Source organism: Rhinolophus sinicus, linkage group LG05 (genome assembly GCF_036562045.2).
Source record: "Rhinolophus sinicus isolate RSC01 linkage group LG05, ASM3656204v1, whole genome shotgun sequence".
Taxonomy (NCBI): domain Eukaryota; kingdom Metazoa; phylum Chordata; class Mammalia; order Chiroptera; family Rhinolophidae; genus Rhinolophus; species Rhinolophus sinicus.
Window position 1 is genome coordinate 143,716,570 of NC_133755.1, and position 27,260 is coordinate 143,743,829.

A 27,260-nucleotide genomic window follows, 5' to 3' on the forward strand; every position below is an offset into this window, starting at 1 on the left:
AGATTAGACATTTACATACATCACAAAGTGAGAACCCAATAAGTCTATTACCCATCTGACACTGTACATAGTTATTACACTATTATTGACTATATTCCCTATGCCGTACTTTATATCCCTGTGACTATTTTTTTATTATAGTTGACATTCAATATTATTTTATATTAGTTTCAGATGTACAGTGTCATGGTTAGATATTTATATAATTTATGAAGTGATTTCCCCCCCATAAGTCTGGTACCCATCTGACACTATACATAGTTTTTACAATATTATTGACTATATTCCCCATACTGTACTTTATATCCCCGTGACTACTTTGTAACTACCAATTTGTACTTCTTAATCCCTTCACTTTTCTCACCCAACCCTCCAACCCCCCTCCCATGTAGTAACCAGCAGTTTGTTCTTTGTAGCTATGAGTTTGTTTCTGTTTTGTTTGTTCATTTATTTTGTTCTTTGCTTCTTTGTAAACCCTTTTCCTCGCCAGAATTCAACAATACCTGTTAAACAGTATGTATTTTGTAAGCTGTATCTTTGTATATAAGCTTTGAATATAAACTATTATCTTTGAAGCTGTTTTTTAGAATGAGCCTAGATACTCTTGTGGGGTCATTCCTGCACCAACTAAGATGTATATACTTATACCAAAATTGCCTAGTAACTTGGCAGGATTTAACTCAATAAAGTTTGCACATACTGGACAAAATTCTTCAGCTTCTACTTGTCCATATATTTCTGATCAGGCATCACCATGACACTTTCACCAATCATCCAGGTATGGTATAAACCACAGGGCTGGCTGTCCCACTGACAGTATACGAAACCTGAGCTCTGAGGAGGAGCTGAGGGTTTGCCTCACTACAGTATATAACTACTACATAATTTTAAGTACATTTAGGTAAAACATGCAAATAACTAAATAATGGCAGGTGTGGATAAATTATATGAATGATATCTCCTCCCACCAAAAAGGCCAGGCCAAAAAATCAAACTGTTAGAACAATTTGTTAAATGATACCTATATGCAGAGAACTGAACCTGGTAATTTTGTATTAATATTCTTTAATACAGATCTAAGGAAGAATTATATTCTGGCACTTATTTTTCCTCCAGCCATATCATTAAGTGCTCCAATGGCAGGATACCAGATTAATTTATCAGTGCAAAGGATGAATATTTTCTGTCTTTAGGGATTGCCTTAGGTCAGGGATTGGCAAACATTTTTCTGAAAAGAATGAGGTAGTAAGTATTTTAGGCTTTGTGGGCCATACAGTCTCTGTTGCAATTACTAAACTCTGCTATTACAGTGAAAAAGCAAAGCCAATTTGTAAATAAATGAGCATGTCTATGTTCCAAAAAGACTTACTTATAAAAATAAGTGTTAGACAACATTGGCTCATGGGCCTATACATGCCTTAGGTAATCAAATGACTTTTTCTTTTTCTTTCTGAACTGACATATCACATGAAAAATACTCCGATATCTGAAGGAAGAAAACTTAACTTTAAAAATAAATGAACATAGCTTTAAAGCATTTCACCTTTAAGCATGGTTTTCCCAGCTTGACACATAGGTCATCACTTGTCTTGGTGTAGTGGCTCACAAACTCATTCAGTGTTAAAAAGGTTCTTCTCCGAACAAGGAAAAATCCCCCTTCATCCAGTCTTCTGATTCTGTAGTGTTTCACAACCCTTTCATCTAAAACTGGAACACAAGATAAATCCTGTTAAACTTCTTGCAAAACCACACAAATTTACTTATTTTGTGGTGATACTTTCAACGCATGGAATAATATGTGCATTTATATGCATTCAACATTGTTTCAGAAAAGACTTTGGGAAATTTACAAAGGACAACAGCAGAGTAAAAAAGAAAGTGTTGGGAAATCATATTTGAAAGAAAATATAAGATAAAAATAAAGGAGTGAGGTTAGCACTAAAAAAAAAAACACCTATGCTTTGAAGCCTACTATACTTGACTAACACAAGCCATAAAATTGACCCTACCATTCTATCAATGCAAAGAAGGAAACATTATCAGTTTCAGAAATCACAGTGTTCATAAGATGAAATCACAAAAGTTGTTTAGAAACAGTTCAACTCTTCCACGTACAGAGACCAAGGAGAATTTCATCCCTTGAAATCCTATAATGTTGACACTGAAATAGAATAAACAGTGTCCTCAGTACTATCCTACAATAATATAAGAAATTCTGCAGGGCCATTCATTATACTGTCTCTCAATGCAGGCTGATGACAGAATGTTCCAGCACAGTTCAATAAAAACAACTCCACAGGACCTAACATGATGCAGTCCATATATACAATTTTCCAGCAGTTTTGCTTAATCCAAGAGTAAGTCCTATCGCATCTAGAGGAACAGACTGCCTGCCCTTTTTTAAGTTGCCTGACTTGTAGTGGATATTTTGTTTCTTTTGCCTCACACTAACCATTGTCCCTTCTTCTGGTAATGGCACCTCAATATGAAGAATCATGTTTCTCTAAGAGCACGTGGCCCAGAAGGACCTAGTACCAACCCTGAGCCAAGGAATGTACAATCAAAGCCAAGAAGACTGATTCCAGGACTTGTTAGAGAGCTCTAGAAAGACAGGAAGAATTTTGTTGTTATTGCTGTTGTTTTGTTTTTGTTTGTGTTTAACAGCTGGAAGTTTGGAGCTAACCCGCCTAGCCCCTCCTCCCCACCGCGCAAAATTCTTGTCCCTAGGCAAAGAGAGAGATTGAGAAGAATGATTGCTCCTTGGAATAGCAGAGTCTTGATAAGAAAAGTGAAGCTTAACCCATGGAGCCAGCCAAGCCTTACTTGTCAGCTACAAGAGTCACTTAATGTTTTGTTTTTGTTTGTTTGTTTTGCCTTAAACTAGTTTGAACCAGCTATTCTGTATTTGTATTCAAAATATTGACTGAAGCACTTCATAGCTACTCCTTCACTGCAAAATTATGGATAAGTACTGAGCAGAATTTACCAGGAGTACAGATATTCTGAATTCCTTGCTAAAATAGAAATGTATGTTTCAATAATCAGTAGAGCCAGAGCAATGCTTCATGAAAGTAAGAAGACTGAGAAGAAGACATCCCAGTCCCAGACTAGAGGTTTACTAAGGGCATGCCAATAGCTACGACAATATTTTCCTCAAAAAATAACTGGCACACACCAGAGTAACTATAAAGAAAAAAAGACAATATCAAGTATTGGCAAGAAAGTGGAGTACCTGGAATTCTCTCTTCCTACATGATGAAAGTATAATTTTTACAACCACTTTGGAAACCTGTTTGTCATGACCTACTAAAGTTAACCATAATCAGACTTACAACATAGTAAGTAATTCTACTCCAAAGGGGAATTCAACAAAAATGCACAATATATTCACCAAAACACATGTAAAAAATGGTTTCAGTGGCATTGTTTGAAAGAACTTAAACCTGAAAAAAAATCTATATGTCCATCAATTGTATAATGGACTAATAAATTGTTATAGATTTATTAGTCCAGTACGATACTATAAATATTTATAAATAAACAAACTATACACACAATAACATGAATGAATCTCATGAACACATTATTTAAAGACATAAAAACAAGAAAAACTATTGATATTAAGAGTCAGACTGGGGTGTTGGTAACATTCTATTTCTTGACTGGATACTGGTTACAGGGGCATGTTCACTTTATGAGTGTATAACAAACTAAACTCTTATGAATTATGCACTTTTATTATGTGTGTCATAAATCAGTTGTTTTTTTAAATATAGGGGGAAGGGAAGTTTATTTGTTCCAGTTCATTGACAAATGGAAGATCAAGTCTCCAAAGTGCTACCTCACAGTGCATGCTGAATTATTTCAGTGTGGCAAGTTATTCAGGTAAATGTTATATGTTTATATAATGAAATGGTACTCAGCCTTAAAAAAAGAAGGAAATTCTGTCATTTGCAACAAATAACATGAATGAAAAAGGAGGGCATTGCGCTAAGTGAAATAAGCCAGACAGAGAAAGACAACTACTGTAAGGTATCATTTATATGTAGATTATTAAAAAAAAAAAAATTGAACTTCTACAAACAGTGAGTAGAAAAGTCATTGCCAGGGGCTGGGGAGTGGGGAGAATAGGGAGTGGTTGGTAAAAGGGTACAAGCTATCAGCAGCTATAAGATGAATAAGGTCTGTGGAACCAACGTATAAGATGTACAGTTGATAATACTGTATATTATAACTGAAATTTCCTAAAAGAGTTGAACTTAAATATTCTCATCAAAACAAAAAGATAAATACAATAGATGTGATGGATATGTTAATTAACTCAATGGGGAAATTCACAATGTATACATACGTTAAATCATGTTGTACACTTTAAATGTCTTTACAATTGTATTTGCCAATTATACCTCAAAAAAACAGGAAAAAATAATGATCTCCACATACAGGAAAATGCTTTCAGTTCTTTATTTTAAAATACATTTAGCTCCTCCAAAAGCCATGTAAGTTTCTTAAATTACAATTTTTTAAGAATCTGGAATACATCCTTGTACTCCCTGATTTGTCGAGTTACCATTCCCTTTGACTATGAATTTGGGGCAAGGTTAATTGCCCTGTACAATCATCACTATGTAGAGGGGTTTTATTAAAATATAGAGGTAAGTTCAGAACAGATTATTGTATATGGATTAAAAGGCTGATAAAAAAATCAAAGAGAGCTATAAATAATATTAGCCCCAATTCATTTCTCCACAAAGTAATAAAAATATTGGAAGTGGAATGTAGCTAAATACAAGTATAAAGTACACCTGCAGTTTATATAAATTATTGGCCTGAAAATTCAATCCTCGCCATTTATCAAAAAGAAAAGTGCATAAATTATAACTGAAATGTCTAGCAAGCCAATAGGTCTATAATTGAAAATGATTAAAAGCAATTTTTAAAATTCCCCCTTTTGAAACAAGATGGTTCTAAATTGAAGTGGACTACATGGGAATTAAACATAAATTTAAAAATTCCTTTTTAGTGCACCACAAAATACCTAATAAGTTTCAAGGTAGAGACTAAAGTCAATAGATGACTGAAGGGTTAAAATATTCCTTGTGATTTTTCTTAATAAGGAATGCAAATCACAATGATTAATATTGATTATAAAGAAAGACTAAATAAATGTTTGCCAACTATTTGTAGATAAAGGTTTAAACTCTCAATTGTAAAAATCAATACTTTGCAATACATCCAGAGTTGTCAAGCACAATAAAAGTAATTTTGTTTAATTGGAAAGGCTATAGATGGGAAAATGGGTGACCCAGGTTACAATTTAACTAGTATGTGACCAAAACATGTGAATTTCACTGGGCCTTGGTTTCTTCATTATTAAAATAAAAGAGCAGCCTTTAAGAAATCTCCGAATTTCCAAATGTTTCCACCTTAGTGTTCAAACATTTCCAATGGCTGTTGTTTGCTCTCTCTGAGTTCTCATTTCTATTTTAGTCCTTTTCACAAAACTTAATTCTCACCTCAGAGCCTTCAACACCACTTGAATGCTTTTCCTTAAATCTTCTAGTAGCCAATCCCTTCCTTCAGGTCTCAATTTAAATCCTCAGAACCAGGCTTCCCCACCCACCCTATGAAATATACCTCTCCCTAGCTCCTTTGTATCACATCACCCTATTTAATGGTATTTATGTATTTATAATACCTTGTGATAGTATTTATCTCAGTAGAGGTAGTTTTGTGAAGGGCAGGGGCTATGTTGTCTTAATCCAATACCTACTCAGAGTTTGGCACAGAATAACAACTAACTTAACCATCTGCTCCCGTGTTTCCCCAAAAATAAGACCTAGCTGGACAATCAGCTCTAATGTATCTTTTGGAGCAAAAATTAATATAAGACCCGGTCTTATCTTACTATAATGTAAGACTCGGTCTTTAATATAACAATATAAAATAATATAATAATATAATAAAATGTAATATAATACCGGGTCTTATATGATATAATAAGACCCGGTCTTATATTACTTTTTGCTCCAAATAACGTACTAGTGCTGATTGTCCAGCTGGGTCTTACTTTCAGGGAAACACAGTAGATGAATGAATGATGTTTCCCTGAAAATAAGATCCAGCCGGACAATCAGCTCTAATGCATCTTTTGGAGCAAAAATTAATATAAGACCCAGTCTTATCTTACAATAATGTAAGATTCGATCTTTAATATAACATAACATAACATAATATAATATAATAAATATAATATAATATAATATAATATAATATAATATAATATAATATAATATAATATAATACCAGGTCTTATTATATCATATAAGACCCGGTCTTATATTACTTTTTGCTCCAAATGACGCATTAGAGCTGATTGTCCGGCTGGGTCTTATTTTCGGGGAAACACAGTAGATGAATGAATGATGTCATTAAGTCTTGGATTTGAAGTGCAATATAAACTTCTGAAATGTCTGCTGCAAAATCAAGTAGGTAATTCTACAAATACTTTCAAGACAAGACTTCCCTGGAATTTTATTTTTAAAGGGAGGAAAGCAAACTTAGCCTCAGGATATAAATACTATTCGAGTACAGTCATTCATATTTATATCTAATTTCTTGATTTTTTGCTCTATAACACAGAAATAACTACTCCATCTCTTACTGACATCAAGGATATTTATATGTGGTTCATTCAAGTTTTCAATCTCAACAAGATTGAAAGATATACATAATTTAAAAATTAGACCACAGACGCTACATCAGGGAAATTCAATGCATTATAGTCAGGATGAAGGTACTTTTAATATCGTATTCCTGAGTAATCAAATCCAAAATATATGAAAATATATGGTTGCTTTCTAAAAGTGGTTTTAATTTTTTAGTAGTGAGTCCACACATTTTCATTGACATTCCTAATAAAGATTGAATTCAGGAGGTCTCAGAACTAGGGAGAAATAAATTTTATATTTCTTTTCTGGCTCACTATAATCTTTCCAAACCTATTCCAAATTCTATAGACTGTAAATGAATGATAATGCTTGTGTCATTCTTATTGTGAATTATTATGAGTTCAAATTAGTTAAGCATTTTAGTAGTTCAACTGCAAAAAATATATATAAGGCTAACTATAAAATATAATGAAATCATCCATCATAAAACTTAGTAGTACCATGATTGAATGAATTGAGTTAAAAGGCCAGGTATCCTGAGTTTACATCTTGACTCTCATTTATACTGCTTGACCTAGGGGACAATGTTTCACCTGTCAACTGATTAATCTACCAGAACATGTCCAAGAATTAGGATATATTGCAGAGATATAGGTAAGCATGTATGAGGAGTACAATAAAGATTTGTTCAACTATTTATTCCCATAAACTTCTATAACAACCACAACACAAGTTTCCTAATTATTTGGCCACCTCTACATCCAGAGTAACTGATTTGGGGCGAATTTATGTGATATCGATGGAGTCTTATTATTTCAGTCCTATTTGCCAGGCCTAAATGCTTTTTTTAGTTGTTGACGGCAGACATAGAAACCCAGCTTTCTCCTAACGGAGAGATCTTATTTTACGTTGTCTTTCCTGGTAGAAAAGGGTTTGTCTGCCACTGTACAAAGGAGTGCTATGAGATTTCATCAAAAACCAATTTCAAAGAGTTCTGTCTCCACTCTACCACATGACTAACATATTATTCAGAACGTTAAGTTGTTGCTATGAAATCCAAGCTATTCCAAAATTAGGTTTTTAAAAGACAGAACTTCTAGAAATTAACTTTTGAATGAAATATAAACATAGAGTTTGTGCCTGCCTGTGCCTGGGACACACAAAGACAACCCATGAAGCTCTGTGAAAAATATCAGTGTAACAAGGATTTTGGCATTTTAGAGATAAACAAATGGTTGATTGAACAGGTTTTCATTTTTCATCTGGTCTTTTGGCATCATTTGGGCACAGCCTTATTTCTACTGACTGATAATAATCTATTCCCATACTGAGTAAAACAATATGACTTAGATGATTGAACAAAGGATTGAAAATCAAGAACTCACTTCCCTAATCTTATTCTGCCAGTGATTTGTTCTTTGACCTTAGGCAAGGAATTTCATTTCAGTTTCCTTATCTAGAGAATGAGAATAATGATCTTATCTATATACCCCCACAGGGATAGTTTGAGTGTCATTATTCACAAAGGATGATAGATACATCTAAATGTGCAATGTGTGAATACTACATTAGAATATCAGTATTATCAAATAACATTGTCAACAAAAGAGACCTACTTCCAAAGTAAAAATCTCCACTCTTTGAACAGTAATGGCTACATAACATAGTAGTAACCAAATATATAAAGTGAAGAACTGGCTTTTTTAATGCTCTGTGAAAGAACGCCTGCACTTGTAAACTCGTTTATTTTGTTTCTCTGTGGAAGGTTTGTTTGTACTTTTTAAAACTGTTACATAGATAATCATGATAACTCCTCTCATACCATTGCCTTAGAAATCATGTTAAGATGGGTCTACACCAATAAGTAAATAAGACTTAATTGAGTTATTATATTTATCCCCCATCAAACCAGAATTCAAGACACACACATTTTACACTGCATTTTGTTCTGAAGCAAATGGTAGGATTCCGATATGAGTAGTTTTAAAAGAAGAAAGTACATCTATCTTAAAATGTTAAAGTATGTCAGGTAGAAGAGTTTTTCTCTCCTTTTCTGGGGGAAAAAAAATAATCCACTAAAACAGAAATGAACAAACAGAACTCTTTTTATGCATACAACTCAAATATGGGGTCCCTAAGGGCACCTGCCTCCCTTCCAGGCATACTCAGTGTGCTATGGACACCAGTCAGTAAGTCTGACTATTAAACTGGCAGGCCGAGTTAAGTGAAGACCCGTTAAGAGAATGTCTACATTAGGTGAGTCAAAAAGCTTACTAAAAAAGCTCTTTGAGGAATCATCTGATAGTTGTTACTGATCCAGGAGACCAGCTGAGATATCTTTATAGTAAAAGACTGACTAATCAAACCCTTACACACAAAAAGCAACTATCTCTTTCACATTATAAAGCACAGGAATCATGAGCCTTAACCATATATCTGTCCAAATAATAATGCTATTTTTGAGAAAAATGTTGGTCTTATCCTCAAGATCCTCATGGTCTAACTTCCTACAAAAATAGACCAACTCCTATCAAAGCTAATTCTTAAATTTCCAGAACAGAATTTCAATTTTATTGTTTATGCATATGATATCTTAAGAAGATGAGTAGCTCTTTAATTAACAATACATAATTATAACATTCAATATTTTATCAGATAATTTAATTGAAAGCATCTACCACAGTTTCACATGAAAATAGCATTTGTAACATCTGATATTACATAGAAAGTCTCTGGGAAACAACTTGACTCTTCATTCCTCAGGAATCTTACTTCTCACTCAATATTATATCTGCAATAAATCACCAGGAATTTACATACTTGGCTTATATTATCTCGGTTTCCTACAGAAAATCCTTCACTGAGTTAAGATTTAATGTAATATGAAGGCTAATACTTCTACTTTTCAAAACTTACCCTAAGGAAATAATCCAAATGTTTACATACATTTATTTAGTTATATGCCTGCTTTGTTCCAGAAAGATTCAAAGGCTTGCATAAGTTATCAATATAAAAAAAAATTTAATATGTGGATGAAGAAAATAGTGCAAAAAGGAAAGGGGAGGATGATGACTCTCAGAGCCAGGCTGGAACGCTTTATGTAAGATATTCTTTAGATTCCAATCCATGTTTGTTAAATGAGGGCCGAAGATTCGGCTGTCTGCATTTCTGGCAGCTCACAGCCATGAGGGAAAGATATCAGATATCAAACTCCCTGAAGAAAAATAGTAATAAACTGTTACAAAAAAAAAAAAAAAAAAGACACACACACACACACACACAACTATTGCTGTTACTGAAATGGCAATACATTTCTCACATAGGTCCTCATAAAGAAAACACAGAAAATGCAATGAGCAGTATCATCAACATTTGTAGTAGTAACCACACCAACACATTGCAAAGGGCTGGTCCTTATAATGTCCATTAATGTAGGCTCATTTCCAACATAAAAGTCAATGAAAGCATTTGTATGGGAAACTAAACATAGTTCATCGTCCAAAATAGGAAAAGCAATATGTATGAGGATGTTCACTGCAGCATTTTCATAGCATTAAATGACTGTTAAATTGCAGTAAATCTGAAAATTGAGTTAAAAACATAATCATAAACATAATGTAGTAACAAGAAAAAACATATGTGTTAAGTGATATAAGTGGAACCCCCAGCTAAACTGACTGCTAAACTGATAATTATCTCCCATTAGAGGCTTAGCAAGATCTATCGCTCTGTTCTTTTTCATTGATTTTGTCCTTTTTATGTTTACTTTTGTACTGTTCCAGTAATGTAACCTAACCAAAAACATTTTGCAAAAGTAAATAAACACAATCACAAATGAAACGATAAATAATCAAGTGAAATGACACATCTATTAAACGTAAGAATTTCTAATGAAATGACCTGCCCAACAATGGAACAGGCGGGTTCTCTTGGGTTTCTCTTCCCCAGAGGTATGGCACTACTCTTAGGAGCTTCAAACTTTAAAAGATTCTTCAGAAAGAGCACTATTAGGCTAAACAATCTTTGCAAGTCCTACTATTTGTCAATGAAAAGACAGAGAAAAGATAATATAATATGTAAATGATCCGTAATTTTAAAGACAATTTAGTCTAAACCTCTCTCTCTCTCTCTCTCTCTCTTTCTCTCTCTCTCTCTCTCTCTCTCTCTAATTCAAGTTTATTGGGGTGACAACAGTTAGTAAAGTTACATAGGTTTCAAGTATACAATTCTATAACACATCATCTATATATCACATTGTGTGTTCACTATCCAGTCAGTTCTCTCGGGGTGGTAAATCCCTCTTTTACTGATGAGAAAAACAAAGCCTAGGGGTCTGAAATAAAGTGCTAGTTGTTTGCAGGGGGAATCCATGTCTAGCTATCTAGGGTAGGAACAGTAGAAACATTTAACCACTTATTTCCTTTTTTTAAAGAAAGTAATGCTTTACTAATTTCTCAGTAGAATGTCTTAGAACTCAAAGCTTTCTAAATGCCATCTTTCCCCTCCCTCTCAAAAATCCCTAAACCCACATGAAGCCCTCCCTGAATTCCTCTTTTCCTTCTCCCTACCCAGTTTCAGTAATTAGCAGACATGTTAAACAGAGCGAACAAGAAAATCATTGAGAAATGTAATAAATGATCATTAAAATACTGTGAAATCAATTTTTCTTGTGAAAATACAATGGATTTTTTGTGTATTAGCTAATTTATTTTCATAGCTAAATATTGTCCCCTTCCATTTCTTCACTGTTTTTACAAGACAACTATTATGCAAGACAACTATTGGTAATTTGCTCATTATTCATTTGCATTTCCAAAAGCAGATATCTCTCATTCTTGGAAATGTCTTCATATTGAATGAGGACCCATGATATAAGATATGTTCCTGCTTTTTATTTCAGAAAAGTATTAGATGAAGCTTACATAAGGCAGGCTCTGTCTGATTAGAATCAGTTTGGTTTGTCATGGCTCAGTGCAAATATAGTTCAGGTCATGTTCGGGTAAACATTTCAATAAAAACAAACCATCTCCTAATCACAGCCTGCACTTCAAAGGCTAGCCAACATCTTCCTAGTGTCTCTTACTAGTTCAGGGGTGAACTAGGTGAGCAACCGAATACTCAGCCTGACCCATCACTACTCCCAGAAAAATAATTCAAAGCACATGTTTTAATGCAAGGTGGACCAATGCCTGTGTCTTTCTCTGCAAAAGGTAGTGCTCTTTATGCAATAATAATAAAAACAATTGGATTTTTATTGAGCATCTACCTTAAGCAAGCACTATGCTAAGTGCTTTTTTATGTAATATTTTCTTTAATCCTCATAACAACGCTGTGGAATATGGGTATTATTTTCATCATTTTACAGAGGAGAAACTAAAATATATAGAGAAAGTCATTTGCCCCTAGATACAAAGCAGGTAAATATTAGTGCTATGATTCAACACCAGGCAATGAGACACTGAATCCCACAGTCTGAGTCCTTATTCCAAATGGCTCCCTCTATTGCCAGACAGCCAGTATTTTCAGGCAGCTCTCACAAGGCACTGACCGATTACAGCTGTGGAAGCAAGTAAACGTATTGCTACCATTTAATAATAAGATGATGATAACACGGCAGATAAGGTTCTATTTCCGCAACTGACACCTTTTAGAGGGAAACCATAGGTTGAGTGTTGAAACATTTGAATCCTTCTTGAAATATTTGAATCCTTCTAATACTATGACTCTACTTTTCTTACTGTTTCTCAGGTTCTCCACCTCCATCTGCTTCTTCCATATCGAGTCTGACCCGGGACATCATATAACCTCTTACAACCTGTTCTTGGTAGTATGCAGATATTCAGCTTCTGATGACTGTAATGAATATGTGATGACTCCCCAGTATCTCTCTGCAATGTGGCCCTCACTCTTGCCTTCGACGTCCCTGCAGGCACCTCAAATGGACCAAGTCAAAAATTTAATTCACATTCTCTTATTCCCCAAGTTTCCTCCCCAGCTTTTATCTATCTCAGTGAATGGCACTTCCATCCTGATTCCCAGACAGTAAAGCTAGAGATTTGGGGGTCACCCTCAATTACTCTCTCTTCCTGACATCTCATCTCTGAGCATTATGTCCTACCATATGTAGTCTCTATTCTCCCGTTGTGGAGGGCCACCTCAGTTTCTCTCTCCTGGATTATTGCACTAAGCTCATATGCTGCTTTTCCTGTCTCTAGCATCATGTCCAGAGCCATCAGAGTAGTCTCTTAAAATGTAAATCTAAACTTGTTATTCTCCATTTTAAAGTTCTTCAAGTGTTTGCCGTTGCCTAGAGTTCAGATGCCTTAACAGAATTCTTTGCAGCATCCTACCCTCAAGGCTTACACGCAAGGCTTATCTGTAGTTTCCTGACTGCACCATGCTTTTCCTGTTTCTGAGATTTGCACAAACTGTTAACTTCAACTAGAATGCCATTCTGTTTATGTATTACTTGCAGATTCAATTTTCAAGGCCCAGCTCCAGTATCTCTCCTCCATTAGGCCTCCTGGCCTAAGCAAGCAGAGCAGCTCACTGGGGCCTTAGTATCCCGCTGTACAACTTCTACTATTGAATTCATTCCATAGTATTGTTCCTATATATTTACACTGTACCTCTCCTACTGGATTTTGAGCCCTTTGATTGCATTTATTCATATGAGACATAAGGTCAATAAATCATTTTCTCTTGGCCTCAGCCATGGCTTCCAATAGACGAAACATCCTTCCCCATCCCACTGACTTAGGACGTGGCTATGTGACTTGCTTTGAAGTGGGATTGAACATAACATTTGGCACATCCTAGCAGAGCTTTAAATAGTTTGATCTTCCCCCAGGCCTTATCTTCTGCTGTCCACCATGAGAGTGCCATACCCAGGACAGTGGCTGCTCCTTTGGCTTGAGTCCTAGGGTGGAAGATTCATGGAGAAAAAACGATGCCTGCTATCCCAGACAGATCCCAGCAGAGCACAACCAACTAATAGCCCTCAGGTAACATGAGTATACCACTGAGATTTAGGGGCAAAAACTGACTAATAGATGACATTGTAAAGAAAGCAGCATGACTTCTGAATAATATTTGAAAGGTGTCAAAGGATCCAATTTTGAAGCTAGCTATGCTCACACCTAATTGCATTACCTTGAACAAGTAACTTAATCTTATCTGGCCTCCAATTCACACAATTATAAAATGAGTGTTTTGATGAGATGATCTGAAAATCCTTTCTAGTTCAAATTCTCTAATTCTACTATTCTAGCAAGGTGCTTTACAGAAATATAGTCATCCTAACATTCGAATGTAGAAGAGAAAAATTCTGATTTCTACTTTGTGAAAGAGAAAACTAAGACACAAACATTTAGATGAAAGCTGCAAATTCTGGAGACTCAACACTGTGACAAAGGCACATCCAGAGAAACAAACATGGTGGGTTATAAGTGGAGTAAAGTGCTTGACTCTTGGGATTCTGTTCTATTCATTGGGCATTCTTCCTATCCCTGATAGCAGCTTCATTAGTGTACCTAAACCTTGTTTTTTTGATACCCAAATGACCAAAATAAGCAAAACAAAATGCTGAAGCTACACCAAAAATCTCAAAGAGAAAAGACCAAACCAGTTTCTTCTTTCTTCCATCACACACTGCAATTACCGTAGTTTCATAAAGTCCCTTCGTTATGCCATGACCCCAAGCTAGGATCATAGGACAAGCTCTCTAAAGGCTCATTACTGCTCAGGTTTTAATACTAATGACAATCGCTTATTTTGTTTCCAGCAGTGTTCTAAGTTAAGCAAGTCCTTGAATAATGTGGTTTCATTAAATGTCGTTTCATCATAACATTGATGAGATGCTGTAGCAATTTAACTCTTGTTTATATCAAGTACTCTATGGTAAAATTGTTTTCATTACATGTCGTTTTGCTTGAAGTTGCAGAGCCTACTGATGATAAGTGAGGACTCACTATACTTTTCACGTATTCATTCATCTAATCCAAACACCACCACCAAGAGGTAGATACTATTTTTAATGTTCATTTCGTGGAAGGAGAAACTGAGGCACGTGGAAGCTAAGTGATTCATCCAAAGTCACACTGGTAGTAAAAGGAAGAACCCAGACCCAAGCAACCAGGCTTCGGAGTTCATTATTGTAAACTGCAGTACCATTGATGGGAGAATCCAACTGAAGCTCTGAAGACCTCATCTCCCAAACTAGATAATCTTAGCATAAAATTCTACTTCTAGCTTTTTTTCAAATTCCAACATAAGAAAGCAACTCTCATTTCTACTTTAACCCATCATTATTCTGTATAGAAAAACAAAGTGTTTTCCTTGATTTCAATTATTTGCTTACTCTTGTAAAAACTAAAGTAATCCAATAAATAGATATGTTTCCTATATGAGTGTGTCTTTTCTAATTAGTGGACATCTCCCCTCCACTGCCAATTAGAATGTGCATTTCATGAGTATAGAAACAGTCTTGTTTGCCAAGGTACCCCAGCCCTCTCAATGCTAACTGTACATGGTAGGTATTAAATAAGTATTTGAGGATGAATGAATGAATGAAGTTCTTTAAGGCCTGGGTCATCATTTTGTTCAGGATTATACACATAAAAGATATAAAGAAAATGATGCTTACTAAAATTGCATGAAAACAAGAATATAATTTTTGCCTTTTTCATTCTTTTATGCTTTTGCCTCCTCTATATTTTACTTCTAGCAAAACACTTTTAAAAGTATCTGCAGGTGATAAGGAGATAACTCTGCAGAGAGAGGGAATTTAAAGAAGTCCCTACCTTGCTGAAACAAATATGAAAATAAATTTAGTCCCTGCCACGCATAGGCTTTTAAGACAACAGAATATTTTCTCAGATTGTAGTTCCTGTGCCAAGTGTCTAATAACTTAATGCAAAGCACGTTTCTGAAGTGTATTAGAAATGACTTCATGATTGATGCGATGCTGAAAAATAGTTATAAAGTAGCTAATATGCATATATCGGCTTAAATACATAGTTTAAAATTAGAGCTACTAATTTATTAAATTGAAATGCATTTATTTCATTCACTTTTTACATCATGAATACATTTTGTGTAACAAACACCACATAGAAACTAGATACCTAAATCATTAATATTTAAATCCTGGTCAATTTTTTGACATTAATAAAGTTACTGCCGAGTGTGGTTTCATTTATAGCACAACTTTCTAGAGCTCTTTTAAAATCATAAACTTGTTTTCAACTAAAATCAGATATTCGTCCTCTTCCTATAAATTAATAAATTGATCATGAAAACAAAACAAAGACCTGTATTGTTTCCATAATGGCATGTTGTTTCCTGAGGAACCACAAGAGGGAGCACATGTTTGATTGAAGCCCTCCAGTGGCCAGCAGTTGTAAAGAGAGGGGAGCGGAAAATTAAAACCAGCATGGTGTTTTGGTTTTAAAATAAAGGTACACAGATAGTATTCAGCGTTGCAGACAATGTCCTTGTTTATATAAATACCATATGAAATTTACTGGTTAGGCTTAGTTTTACAGTATTTTTTTAAATAACACATTTTTGCCACTTGGAGTAACAAAAAGAAATTGTTTAGATAATTTATTTGATTTAAGAATCAGACAGCCTTGAGATGCAAACGTTTATTTACTTATTATTTCCCTGAAGTATAAACTGGACTAAATTGCTCAAGGCCAGTGGAAAGGATGAGGAATTGGAAGGCCTGTGGGTCACTGACTTTTCATTTCCAGGGCCAAGATGTGTTAATTTTCTGTTCAATCCAAAACTCAGCACCAGGCCTTCTCAAATGTTCTTCTTTCTTCCTTTGTCTCCCTCTATCTTCCACCGCTCAACTCTTATTTTAATCCTTTCCATTTTTCCCAGTTTGAAATTATTAAACTTATATGTTATCTGGGTCCAAGACACAGAGAGACATGGGTTCAAATCTCAGCTCTGTCAGTGTATTGCTATCCAAAAATATACCCCATATTAAATTTATTATATTTATAGTATGTACAACGCAGTATTTTCTTGGTTATTCAAATATATTGGTGGTAATAGATGAACAATTTACAGATCTCCATTTTATTTGTTAAAGGGTTCCAACATGCATCACAGAAAAATAAATCCTCATTTTTAATCTAAGGAGCATCATCTGCTTTTTCAAAGTAAGAAAGGTTCTTAAGAATAGACATTATCTGAACAGAAAAATAAATTTTGTGCACACCATTTTCCATTTACTTTTACTCAATATTAAGTATGGTGTTAACTGTTGTCTCATTTCCCTGGAATGATTCCCTTATTAATCTCTTCCAGAAAATAGTTGTTTTCTTTCTGAGTTTTTAAAGCACTCTGCATATATGTGCTTTACATGCACTATAAGCAATTGCTTGTCATAGTGTAAACTAGTAGTTGTCCATACAATGATGCCACAACAAATAAAAGCTCTGCGATGAATGGGTGAATGAGTGAATAAGTGCAGAGTGAATAAATGAATGGTTAAAAAATAGTTCAAAATATTCCTTCCAACATTTTTGAAAATCACCTTTCTATATAAAGAGAAGGTGAAGCGAGGGGGGAAAAAATCAGTAGCAAACTATTAAAACAATTTAACCTTCAGTAAACAAATATTTATTTTAAAAAAAAAGTCTTCATGCCAGACACTGTGCTAAGTTCTGAGTACCTTGCTCAATGAAAGTGAAAACGAAGGTTAGGAAGACAGGATGTACAAGGCATGTTCATAATAGCTGGTGTTCATCTTGCAGGAAGCACAGTTTGACTTACGGGAGAATGAAAGATTAAGCGGGAAAATGAGTTTACAGGGCTATGAAGGGCTGAAATGTCAAGATAGATAAGAATTTATGTGGTTTGCAAAGGAAAGTTATTAAAGACCTTTGACTCTTCTAGATAAGAGACTAATGAGATACAATAACCAAATGCAATGCACAATCCTTTATTATATCAAAAAGCAAATAAACAGAGTTAGCAAGGACATTTGGAGAGATTTGAGTAGGCACTCTATGTAGATAGTATTATTGTATCAGTGTGAGATTTCTTGGATGTAATAATGGCATGTGGTAATGTCGGATAGTGTCATTATTCCTGGGACTTACATACTAATCCTAAATTTTTAAGGTGAAGTGATATATGTGCAACTCCAACATATATGTATATGTATGTCTATATAGAGAGGTACATACAGACATATAAATGATGGAGAGAGAAAGTAAATGTCACAAATTGTTAACAATTGGTGAATTTAGGTGAAGGTACAAAGTTATCTTTTCAATTTTAACAATAACGTTAGGGGAGAAAAGAAGAAAGATTCTCAAAATGTTTATATTGAGTTTGGGTATTTAATCATGTGGAGAAGAATTCTGAGACCACCTCACTTTTCATTCTTTTGTAATTTTTTTTTCCTGGATGCTCACAGACTTTTCCATTTATCCTTGATATTAAAGTATTTTGAAAAGATACCTTAGGTATGCATCTTATTTTTTCTATGGTTCTATGATCAAGCAGTTTGGGAAACTCTGGGTTGACAAGCTAAATTTCTTTGTTCTGGGACTTCTGAGACTGTAATGTGCTTTGTCAAATCAGGGTAGAGAGAATGTAATGTGAGGTCTTCAAATGCATTTAACTCCTGAAATCTCTGTTCTATGAAACACTTTGACTTATCAAAAAATTTATGTTATAGAACATAAGTCAGGAAATTTTGTTATACAGTATCCAGAATCTCATGACTTCTTTTTCATTCATTATATTCATTAAATGAAAAGAAACTTGGCATCTAGGAAGAAACATACGCACTGTCCTCCTCTCCATCCACTTGGATGAGTGTCCATTTCCCTCTCTTAACTTAGCACACACACCACAGGGCTGCTGACACACCAAACCTCTAAACACACTGCCAGTGTCTAGCCAATGTTCAGCCCCCACCCCTGGCTTTGCTGGAGGAAGGTGGGGGTCATCTCCTACACCTGTGGCATGCCTGCTTACAGTAAGAAAAAGAATTCAGTTCTTTGTAATTGTTATAGACTGAATGCTTGTTTCTCCCTCAAATTTGTTTGTTGAAGCCCTAATCCCCAATGTGATAGAATCAGAAGATGGGCCTTTGGGAGGTTATTAGGTTTATGTGAGGTCATGAGGGTGGAATCCTCATAATGAGATTAGCGCCGTTGTCTAAGAAGAGGAAGAGACCAGAGTGACACTTCAGTTTCTCTCTATCTATCTATCTACCTCTCTCTCACTCTCTCTTTCTCTCCCCTCCCCCTCCCCCCCAAAAAAACACATGGCAGCCATCTGCAAACCAGGAAGAAAGCCTTCATCAGACATTGAATCTGCTGGCACCTTGATCTTGGACTATCCAGCCTCCAGAACTGTGAGAAATACATGTTTGCTATTTTAAGCCACCCAGCCTTTGGTATTTTGTCATAGCAACCCAAACTGACAAGGACAGTGATGCTAAATTGTTTGTTTAACCAGAAGAATGTGTGAAAAACACAATCACAAGTTCGTATTTACTTCTTTCTATACGGTTAACTTCACCCAGTTTGCAACACAGTATCATCACCTGTCATCTTCTTCCCTTACAACATGTACTGTGCTGCAAGCTGCTGTCCCACATGGATGTAGAAAAGGAATGGGTTACACATGGATGCCTAAGGAAGGCTCAAATCACTGAGCCGGTGCCACACAGGAGACAGTGGCTGTCTGGCTTCCTGGTAGCTGTACTCTGCCTCGCTGAGACAGGGGCACGCGCCAGTCACAGGTCCAAGCACCCTCCCATCTGCTTCCTGACTAGTCCTGATCTAACATGGAAGTCAAAGTCAGCTCCAGCCACTTACTTAGTCCTATTCAGTTCACCTACATTTGCTCTGAAAGTAGGGGAATATTTACCCAGAGTCTTAAAAATACTCTGGTTCTCTGTCTCTAATGTATGTTCTTGAATAGAAAGTAGGGAGATGCTAACTCAAATAATTGTTACTTAGCACTATCTTCATCTAGAAGGACAACATGGGACAAAAGTAAATAAAGATCAATTTAATTCAGCAGCCAATAAAAAAAGAAAAAAATAACAGAATGGAACATGTCGTAAATTCCAAAAAGGTAGCAATTTCACTGACCTCCACATGACTTATCAACTTCCCACTTATTTATTTAATATCTGGAATTGATTATTATAAAGTTACATTCAAAGGGCAATAATATGCATCATTTATTTGTTGTGCTATTCTCCAAATAGCACAAAATACTCATACAGAAAAAAAAATTTAATAGCTAAACGAGGTAAGCAAAACCAGGAAAGAAAATTTAGAGGAGTCAATTTGTGGTGTTCATAGACAAGTAAGAAAACAACAAACAAACAAAAATCAGAATACAACCCCCTAAAGAGTACTATGGCTTCTAGAAATGCTAGTCATGGATTTTCAACAAGATAGTAGATTTCTCCATGAGCCAGTGCCTAAGGAAAACGGGTTTTTTTGCCTGTGGATCTGTGTGAATACAGACACAAACACAGAAATAGGTACTATATAATATAAGGTTAATTTAACTTTATAGGATATTTAAAATGTCTGAAATATAATTTATCAGTAGTTATGTTAAGAAAAGGCAGTATATACCGTAACTCATGAAAAAAGCCACTTGCAATGATATTTGCAATTCGTAGGCAATGATATTTGCAATTAAGCTGAACACAACTAAATTATGACTTTAATTAAAAGGCATTTTGTAAGATGGCACCAACATGTTTAAAATTTAATACATTTTATATGAGATACTAGAGTTATTAACATAAAAATTTCTTTCTGCAGCATGTGCATTTTTTTAAAAGCAAAATATTTTTAACCAACATAAAAATGCTTCCAGACTCCACAGAAGTTCATTGTCTAATAAATTCAAGGAGCAGTGTTTTCCAGCCATTCAATACTTGCCCCTACTTGGGATATACAATCGTGTTTATACTCATGATTAATAGTAATAGAGCTATCACACTCTTGTGGCCACGATGTCCACATTAATTTTAAATGAAGAATGAATGGATGGCTTAGGGGACTGATAATGAGACATACATCCTTTTGCCATTGGGCCAGTATCAGATTAGAATAAGTCAACAGATCTCAAAAAACTGGAGGGCAATAATGGTATCTCAGTCATCAGTGGAGAGTGAGTTTGGGTCTGAACCCTGTGCCAAGAAGACAGATAGAGGACCGCACTGCGAGTGATGCCCTTCTCCAATTTTGTCTACTCTACAAAAGTTTTATTACCTGGACACAACTAACCTGTCAAGGTGAGAAATTCTCTTTCTAAAACAAGTCTGAAACACAGAAAATCAGAGAACTGCATGGTCCAGACTTCAGAGGTTTAAGAAAGTGATGATGGCCTTGCTTATCTTTGCTCCTGCTGGAATACAGGGTAAAGAGATGAGTGTTTGAGCATCTATTTTCTTTATAACTATACTGGAAACTATGGAGATAGAGAAGAAGCATGAAACAAAAGTAATAAAAGTATGTTTCTTCTGCTCAAGGAGTTTATAATCTAGTTTGAGAAGTGCAATTTACCTATGGTGAGAGAGTTACTCATAAATATAAATGAATCTTTGAATAGTTAAGTTCAATATGAAGGATACACACAAGGTCTACATGAACAGTCACACATCTTCCCTAAATAAGCTGCTGTTGTTCTTATTACTTTTTTCATTGCTTTCAGAATTAATTCATAAAACATGCAGAAATATTTATAAAGTTATAAAGTCCATGATATTGCTCAGGTGAATTGTCCAGGTTATTCAGAAGTTGCTTCAGATAATTCTGGCCATTTTCAAATATCAAAGCTGCTCTTAATAAACACATAATTGCCCCAGCTAAGGTCCTTTAACATAAAGTGGTATCTTTTCTATAAAGACAGTTCTACCATTTGTGTACTACTTTGAGCAATGGCAATCTATTACTTTGAAGGATAAACATTTACTTGTTTTGAAAAATTCTAGTATGTTTATTTAAAAATTAAATTATGCTACTACAGAGGCATATCTTATATTCTCAAGAAGGGGCTTCATAGCAATCACAAAGTATTATTATAAAAGTCCTACATATTCTATGGGACCTGCATGTTCACTGTAGTGGTCATTTATCATAGTAAATACTCTGCTCAAAACCAGCAGAAACAAGTCAAAAACAAATTTCTCATTCATTCTCCACACTGCTATGAAAGGTCACACCAGATCACTTTCTGCCTAAGACATTCTTCTGTAGATAAAATAAGGTCCAAATTCCTCCACCTGATATGCAAGGCCCTGAACAGTCTAACTCCCACTTTCCTTTCCAGGCTCATTTTCTGCTATTCCTCCCCTCTTTCACCCCTGCTACACACACACACACACACACACACACACACACACATGCACACACACACGCACGCACACACACACGCACACACACCCCTGCGCTACCCTCCACTCTAGAAAACACCAGACGTAGTCACAGCTCAGTGCACTTACCTTACCAGAAATAATCGTTCCCACATTGCTACCTCGTAACACAAATTGGTACAGAACCCAGGTGCTCCCTGCTCTGTGAAACCTTCCTGACTACCTCTCAGAGACCTGGCCTCTGCCCTTTCCTGTCTCACAGCAAAACAGCTGTATTATAATCCCCCTGCCAACTGAGGTCAGGGACTGGGCCTGGCTGACTTGGCTGCTCTTCACCTAGCAAAGGCCTGGTGCATAGTAGGCACCTTGAACGTTTGTTGAAGAAATAAACAAAGGCATAAATAAATGATGTTGATTCCTAGGTGTATCACCCTGAATATTGCTGATGGGCATTTTTGCCTCATGTCCTCAATGTAGTGATTTTTCAACTACCTTCAATGTATCATCACTTTCTCTTGAGAGAGTTTCACTGAGGATGAATGCAGAATTCCCTCTACTACTCTGGAGGTTTTTAAATGCAGAGTTGTCTAAAGTAAACTGATAATGTGCAATGCAGAATCTCTTCTGAAAAATTCAACTGCAGCTCAGTTCCAGTCCTCAGAGTCCTTTTTCCTTAAAGTGTACTTTAAGCAACAATGCAAATGCTTATAGAACACCAAACAATTAATATTAATGGTAACAACAATAATAATTTCCTTTAAAGTAATTGACTGAAGTCAAGAAATAGCTAAACCAGTTGACATGCAGTCATAATTTTATATTTTTCATCAGAAAAACAATTCACTACCAATGACAAATTACAGTAGGGCCACTAAATCTACTGTCATGCATCTAATGAAGACAGATTCTGTGGCTGCCACATATAATATGTAATATCCAAAAGGGCTGCTGTAATTCACAGCTAATTAGTGTCTTGTGTTATGAGAGGTGTCATGGCCCTAACTTTCTCTCCAGATCTACTCAGACCTCACAAGAGCCGACAGCCATGCGAGGATCACAACAAGCCAATTAGCACCCACCCAAACTTTGGTCTGCTGCTTCTGGAGCCCCTCCTCCCAACCTCCATAAATCATGCTCCCTCATGAAGCTTTTTTTCTGACAGCTGCAAGCCATTGCCGCCCAAGGAATAAAGACAATACTTCTAAGGAAAAGTCATGTGGGAAAAACAGAGATAGAAAAGGGATGTTATTTGCCTTCCTTCAGCAGCACAGCAGTCAGCAAAATTGAAGCTCATCAATTCTGACTGATTAAGGAGACAACCGCACTAAGAAATAAAGCCATGAGGGGTATATCTGAAGATCCTTAATGGTAATCAACTGTCAGCAATTGGGTTTTGTTTGTTTGTTTGTTTGTTTTAATGTAGATATACTGAAAACCTTTTTCTTTCCATTTTTCTCCTGGACAGCCCTCCTTCTGGCTAATAAGAAAAATTTCCTTTCAGTGGAACTTAATGGTCTGCATTTACTTTGTCCCCCAGTGAATACACAGAAATCAGATAATTTGTTTGAATGACTCTAAATTGTTTGACTTCATTAAAAAGGATCTATAATGGTATGCTGGTCTCCAAGTAGTGCCTACAAAGCTACTAAATCCATAAGTAAGTGCTAGAGTATTCTCTCAGCACATAACAGCCAATATCCTTGTAAATTTCTTCTAAGCCTGTAAAGCTGTTTTGTTCCATAATGTTCTACTTAGAGAGTTTTCAGAATAGTCATGGTAGCCTGGGCATTATTCAAAGATATGACTCAGGTAATTCTACTTAGTTTGTTTTCCTCATGGAAATATTACTCTTCTATATTTTAATGCTAATCTAAAACATTGAACCTCACTTTTGGCTAAATAACGACTATCTAATTTGATATGTAACTAGGTAGGGTGGAGATGAAACCACACAATTCTGGAATACCGTATTGATTTGGTGCCAGAATAGGCAGGAACTGAAGGATAAACCTTTTGAAAAACATGTCTCAACACCACTGCCCTTTAATCACTTCAGTTCCAATCCATGTGTCCTGATATCTCAGCCCATCAGGTGTAAGGAAGAAAAATGGGTACTACCGTGTTTCCCCGAAAATAAGACCTAGCCAGATCATCAGGTCTAATGTGTCTTTGGAGCAATAATTAATATAAGACCCGATATTATATTATATTATATTATATTATATTATATTATATTATATCCGGTATTATATACATTATGTTATATTATATTATATTTTACCCGGTATTATATTTTATTATATTATACTCTGTATTATACCCAGAATTATATTATATTACATTATAACTATATTATATTATATTATATTATATTATATTATATTATATTATAACTATATTATATATTATATATATTATTATATATATAATATATAACTATATTATATGTATATTATTATAACTATATTATAACTATATAAGACCCAGTCTTATATTAAAATAAGACTGGGTCTTATATTAATTTTTGTTCCAAAAGACGCGTTAAAGCTGATAGTCTGGGTAGGTCTTATTTTTAGGGAAACACGGTAAAAACACACAGTCTGGCCTGAGTTCAGGTCAGGTCAAAGTTCCCAGTACATGTGGGCTCAGGGCCTGTTTTAGTATTGTGCCATGCAGACTGTCCTCACTTCCAGCTCAGTGAGCAGGCAGATACAATAAGGTGCACGGATGTCATGTTTAATAAACATTTACTGCAGGACAACAGGAATAAAGGAAGGCAAACTCTCTTCTCCCAAAAGGTTTACCTCTAGTTGCAGAAAGAAAAAAAAATATGTGCTTAAAAAGGGACAGTAACAAATGATTAGACAACACAGAGATCAGAGAAGGGCAGGAAGAAGGTCTAACATGAGAGACTGGAGTAGAGTCTTTAAGAAAGGACATTCTGCAGCATTGGATCATACACTGAGAAGCATAGAGTCATGCATGCCCCTGTCCCTCTTAAAGATAATACTCAAGTCCCCTGTGCTTCTTCTCTAGAGTAGTGTAAAGTAAATATGCACTTGACTCTTAGCTGGAAAACTACACTTGACAAAACATTACATGTCATGGAGTTAATTAAATGTATTTGCATTCGGCATTTCAACTCATTTTCTATTTACCAGGCAAAGACAAATGAAATGCAGAAAAGAACATGTATTATGGCAAGATCAAGTTTGACAACAGTGTAGCTTTTGCTTCTTGTTTATTATTTCCCATCAAGGATAGGATCCTTGATAATGCAAGTGAGAAAACACAGCCCATATGCTATTTTTATTTCTAGGGTGCATGTATTTGAAACTTTTATAGACTTCTAGGCATAGATAGAAATTTCTTGCTAATTTTTATATTACTCTGGAGTAGCTCAGTAGATACAATTTTGGTGCTATTGTCAAGATAAGAAATAAGGCAAATTTAAAATTAACATGTCCATATTCACACAGTAGGTTCATGACTACAGACTCTCAAATCTGTACTTAAATCATACAAAACAATACCCATACCTGAAAGGGAGAACTCTCCTTTCTGGCTTTCACTTTCTCTGATTAGAAAGGCACCCGTCTGATTTCCTGAATATAATAGTTGTTTTTCTGCATCTGCTCTCTTGATTGTGCCAAAGAACCACCTAAAAAGAGAGAGATGTAAACTTTAATTAACCAATCAACATTCATTTTTTAAGGAGCAGGAAGTTTGGCAAGAAAACATTCTAACATCAAAAATGTTTTATATTCACTGGTGAAATCATTACATATATAAATAGTAGCATTTGACACTAAAGATAATTTTTCAGGATGTCTGTAACTTCCACGAGAAGTCTTAAAAAAAATCACAGAACAGAAATGTGGCTGCTGCCATCTCCACATCCCTTGTCACACTTGTATTCTGTCTGAGAAGTCCTATGTCCTTCTTCTGCCAAATCCAAAGCCTCTAGGATGGGTCCACCACATAAAGCTGCTGCATTTCATGCTCTAAAATTACTCATCATAACCATCTAACTGTTCACGGCCTCACCTAACACCTCCTAGGTCTTAAGAGGCAAACATTGCAATCGAAGGATTCATATATTTCACATTAAAGTGTGAACGATTAAAAATGTATTTCTCTGGATATTAATTCCCTTCTTCCCCACCTCCATCACTGCCCAACCCCATGATAATATGGATGATTTTTCATGCTTAGGGGTAACTTATTACTATAAAGGCAACTTGTACCAGTGGAAAGATTATGTGAAAAAGATACTTCTGCCAGGGAAGTATCTTCTTAGTGCCACCTCTACTTAGCTTTACCCCCTTATTCTTTCAGATAATAAATAAACATTCCAGAAACATAAGAATCAAATAGTGAACACACAGATTTGTGAATGGGATTAACCAAACCCAACAAATGATTATGAACTTTAATGTCAGAGCCAGTCTAAGATGTATATCAAGTAAGTAGGCACCAATGGGATAAGGGGAAGATGAGAAAGCCCACTTTTCACTAATGACACCTCACGATCCAGTCATAAAGTTGATCTTTGTCATTAAAGATTGTAGGTAAAACATTGATCTTTTCAAATCATCTTTAAAAATGTAAACTCTTCAAGAAAGGAAATGCTGGCTCGAGAGAAGAAATACAAGCTGGGTTAGGAATTGCAGGCTGGGAGAGGAAATACATGCCATGAAAAAAATGGTTCCAATTGGTTTGGCAGGCCATGTGCATTGGGGAATATGAGTAACACAGTTGGAAGGAGGAGGGAGAAGGAGTTGAAAAGAAGAAGAGACATTAAATATAAATATCACGTACTAACAAATGCAAGGTGTTTGTTTACCATTTCCCCAATCATCTAACTGCAGTTGCATATTAACTGTTATCAGTCAGGATATGCCAGGTTATGTTGGAGTAATGAATAACTGCGAAAACATCAGTGATTTAAGACAATTAAGATTTGTTTTTCGCTCAGCTCCATGTCCATTGAAGATCACCTTGGGTTCTGTTCTATATCCATCTCTGTGTCTACCAGAGAATTTCCCTCTCCATGCTTCCATGATTGCCAAGGCAGGACTGAAAACTATGGCAAATCCCTGGAGCTTCTATTTAAAGCCTCTACTCAGGAATGAACCCATTGGCAAGTAAGTCATGTTGTTATGCCTAAGTGCAAAGACAGGAGAGAGTACAATCCCACCATTTCCTCGAAG

The 27,260-nt window shown here is 35.5% G+C and overlaps 1 protein-coding gene across 2 annotated transcripts in view; it reads right to left on the reverse strand.

The window, feature by feature from the left end:
• FRK (fyn related Src family tyrosine kinase) overlaps window positions 1–27,260 on the reverse strand; it is an 89,130-nt gene that overhangs the window by 16,054 nt on the left and 45,816 nt on the right. For both annotated transcript variants that reach the window (XM_019741331.2, XM_019741332.2), the window contains exons 2-3: window positions 25,587–25,708; window positions 1,544–1,707 (exon numbers count right to left, since the gene is read on the reverse strand). In XM_019741331.2, the coding sequence (XP_019596890.2) occupies window positions 1,544–1,707; window positions 25,587–25,708 (286 nt within the window). The remainder of the gene's footprint in view (window positions 1–1,543; window positions 1,708–25,586; window positions 25,709–27,260) is intronic.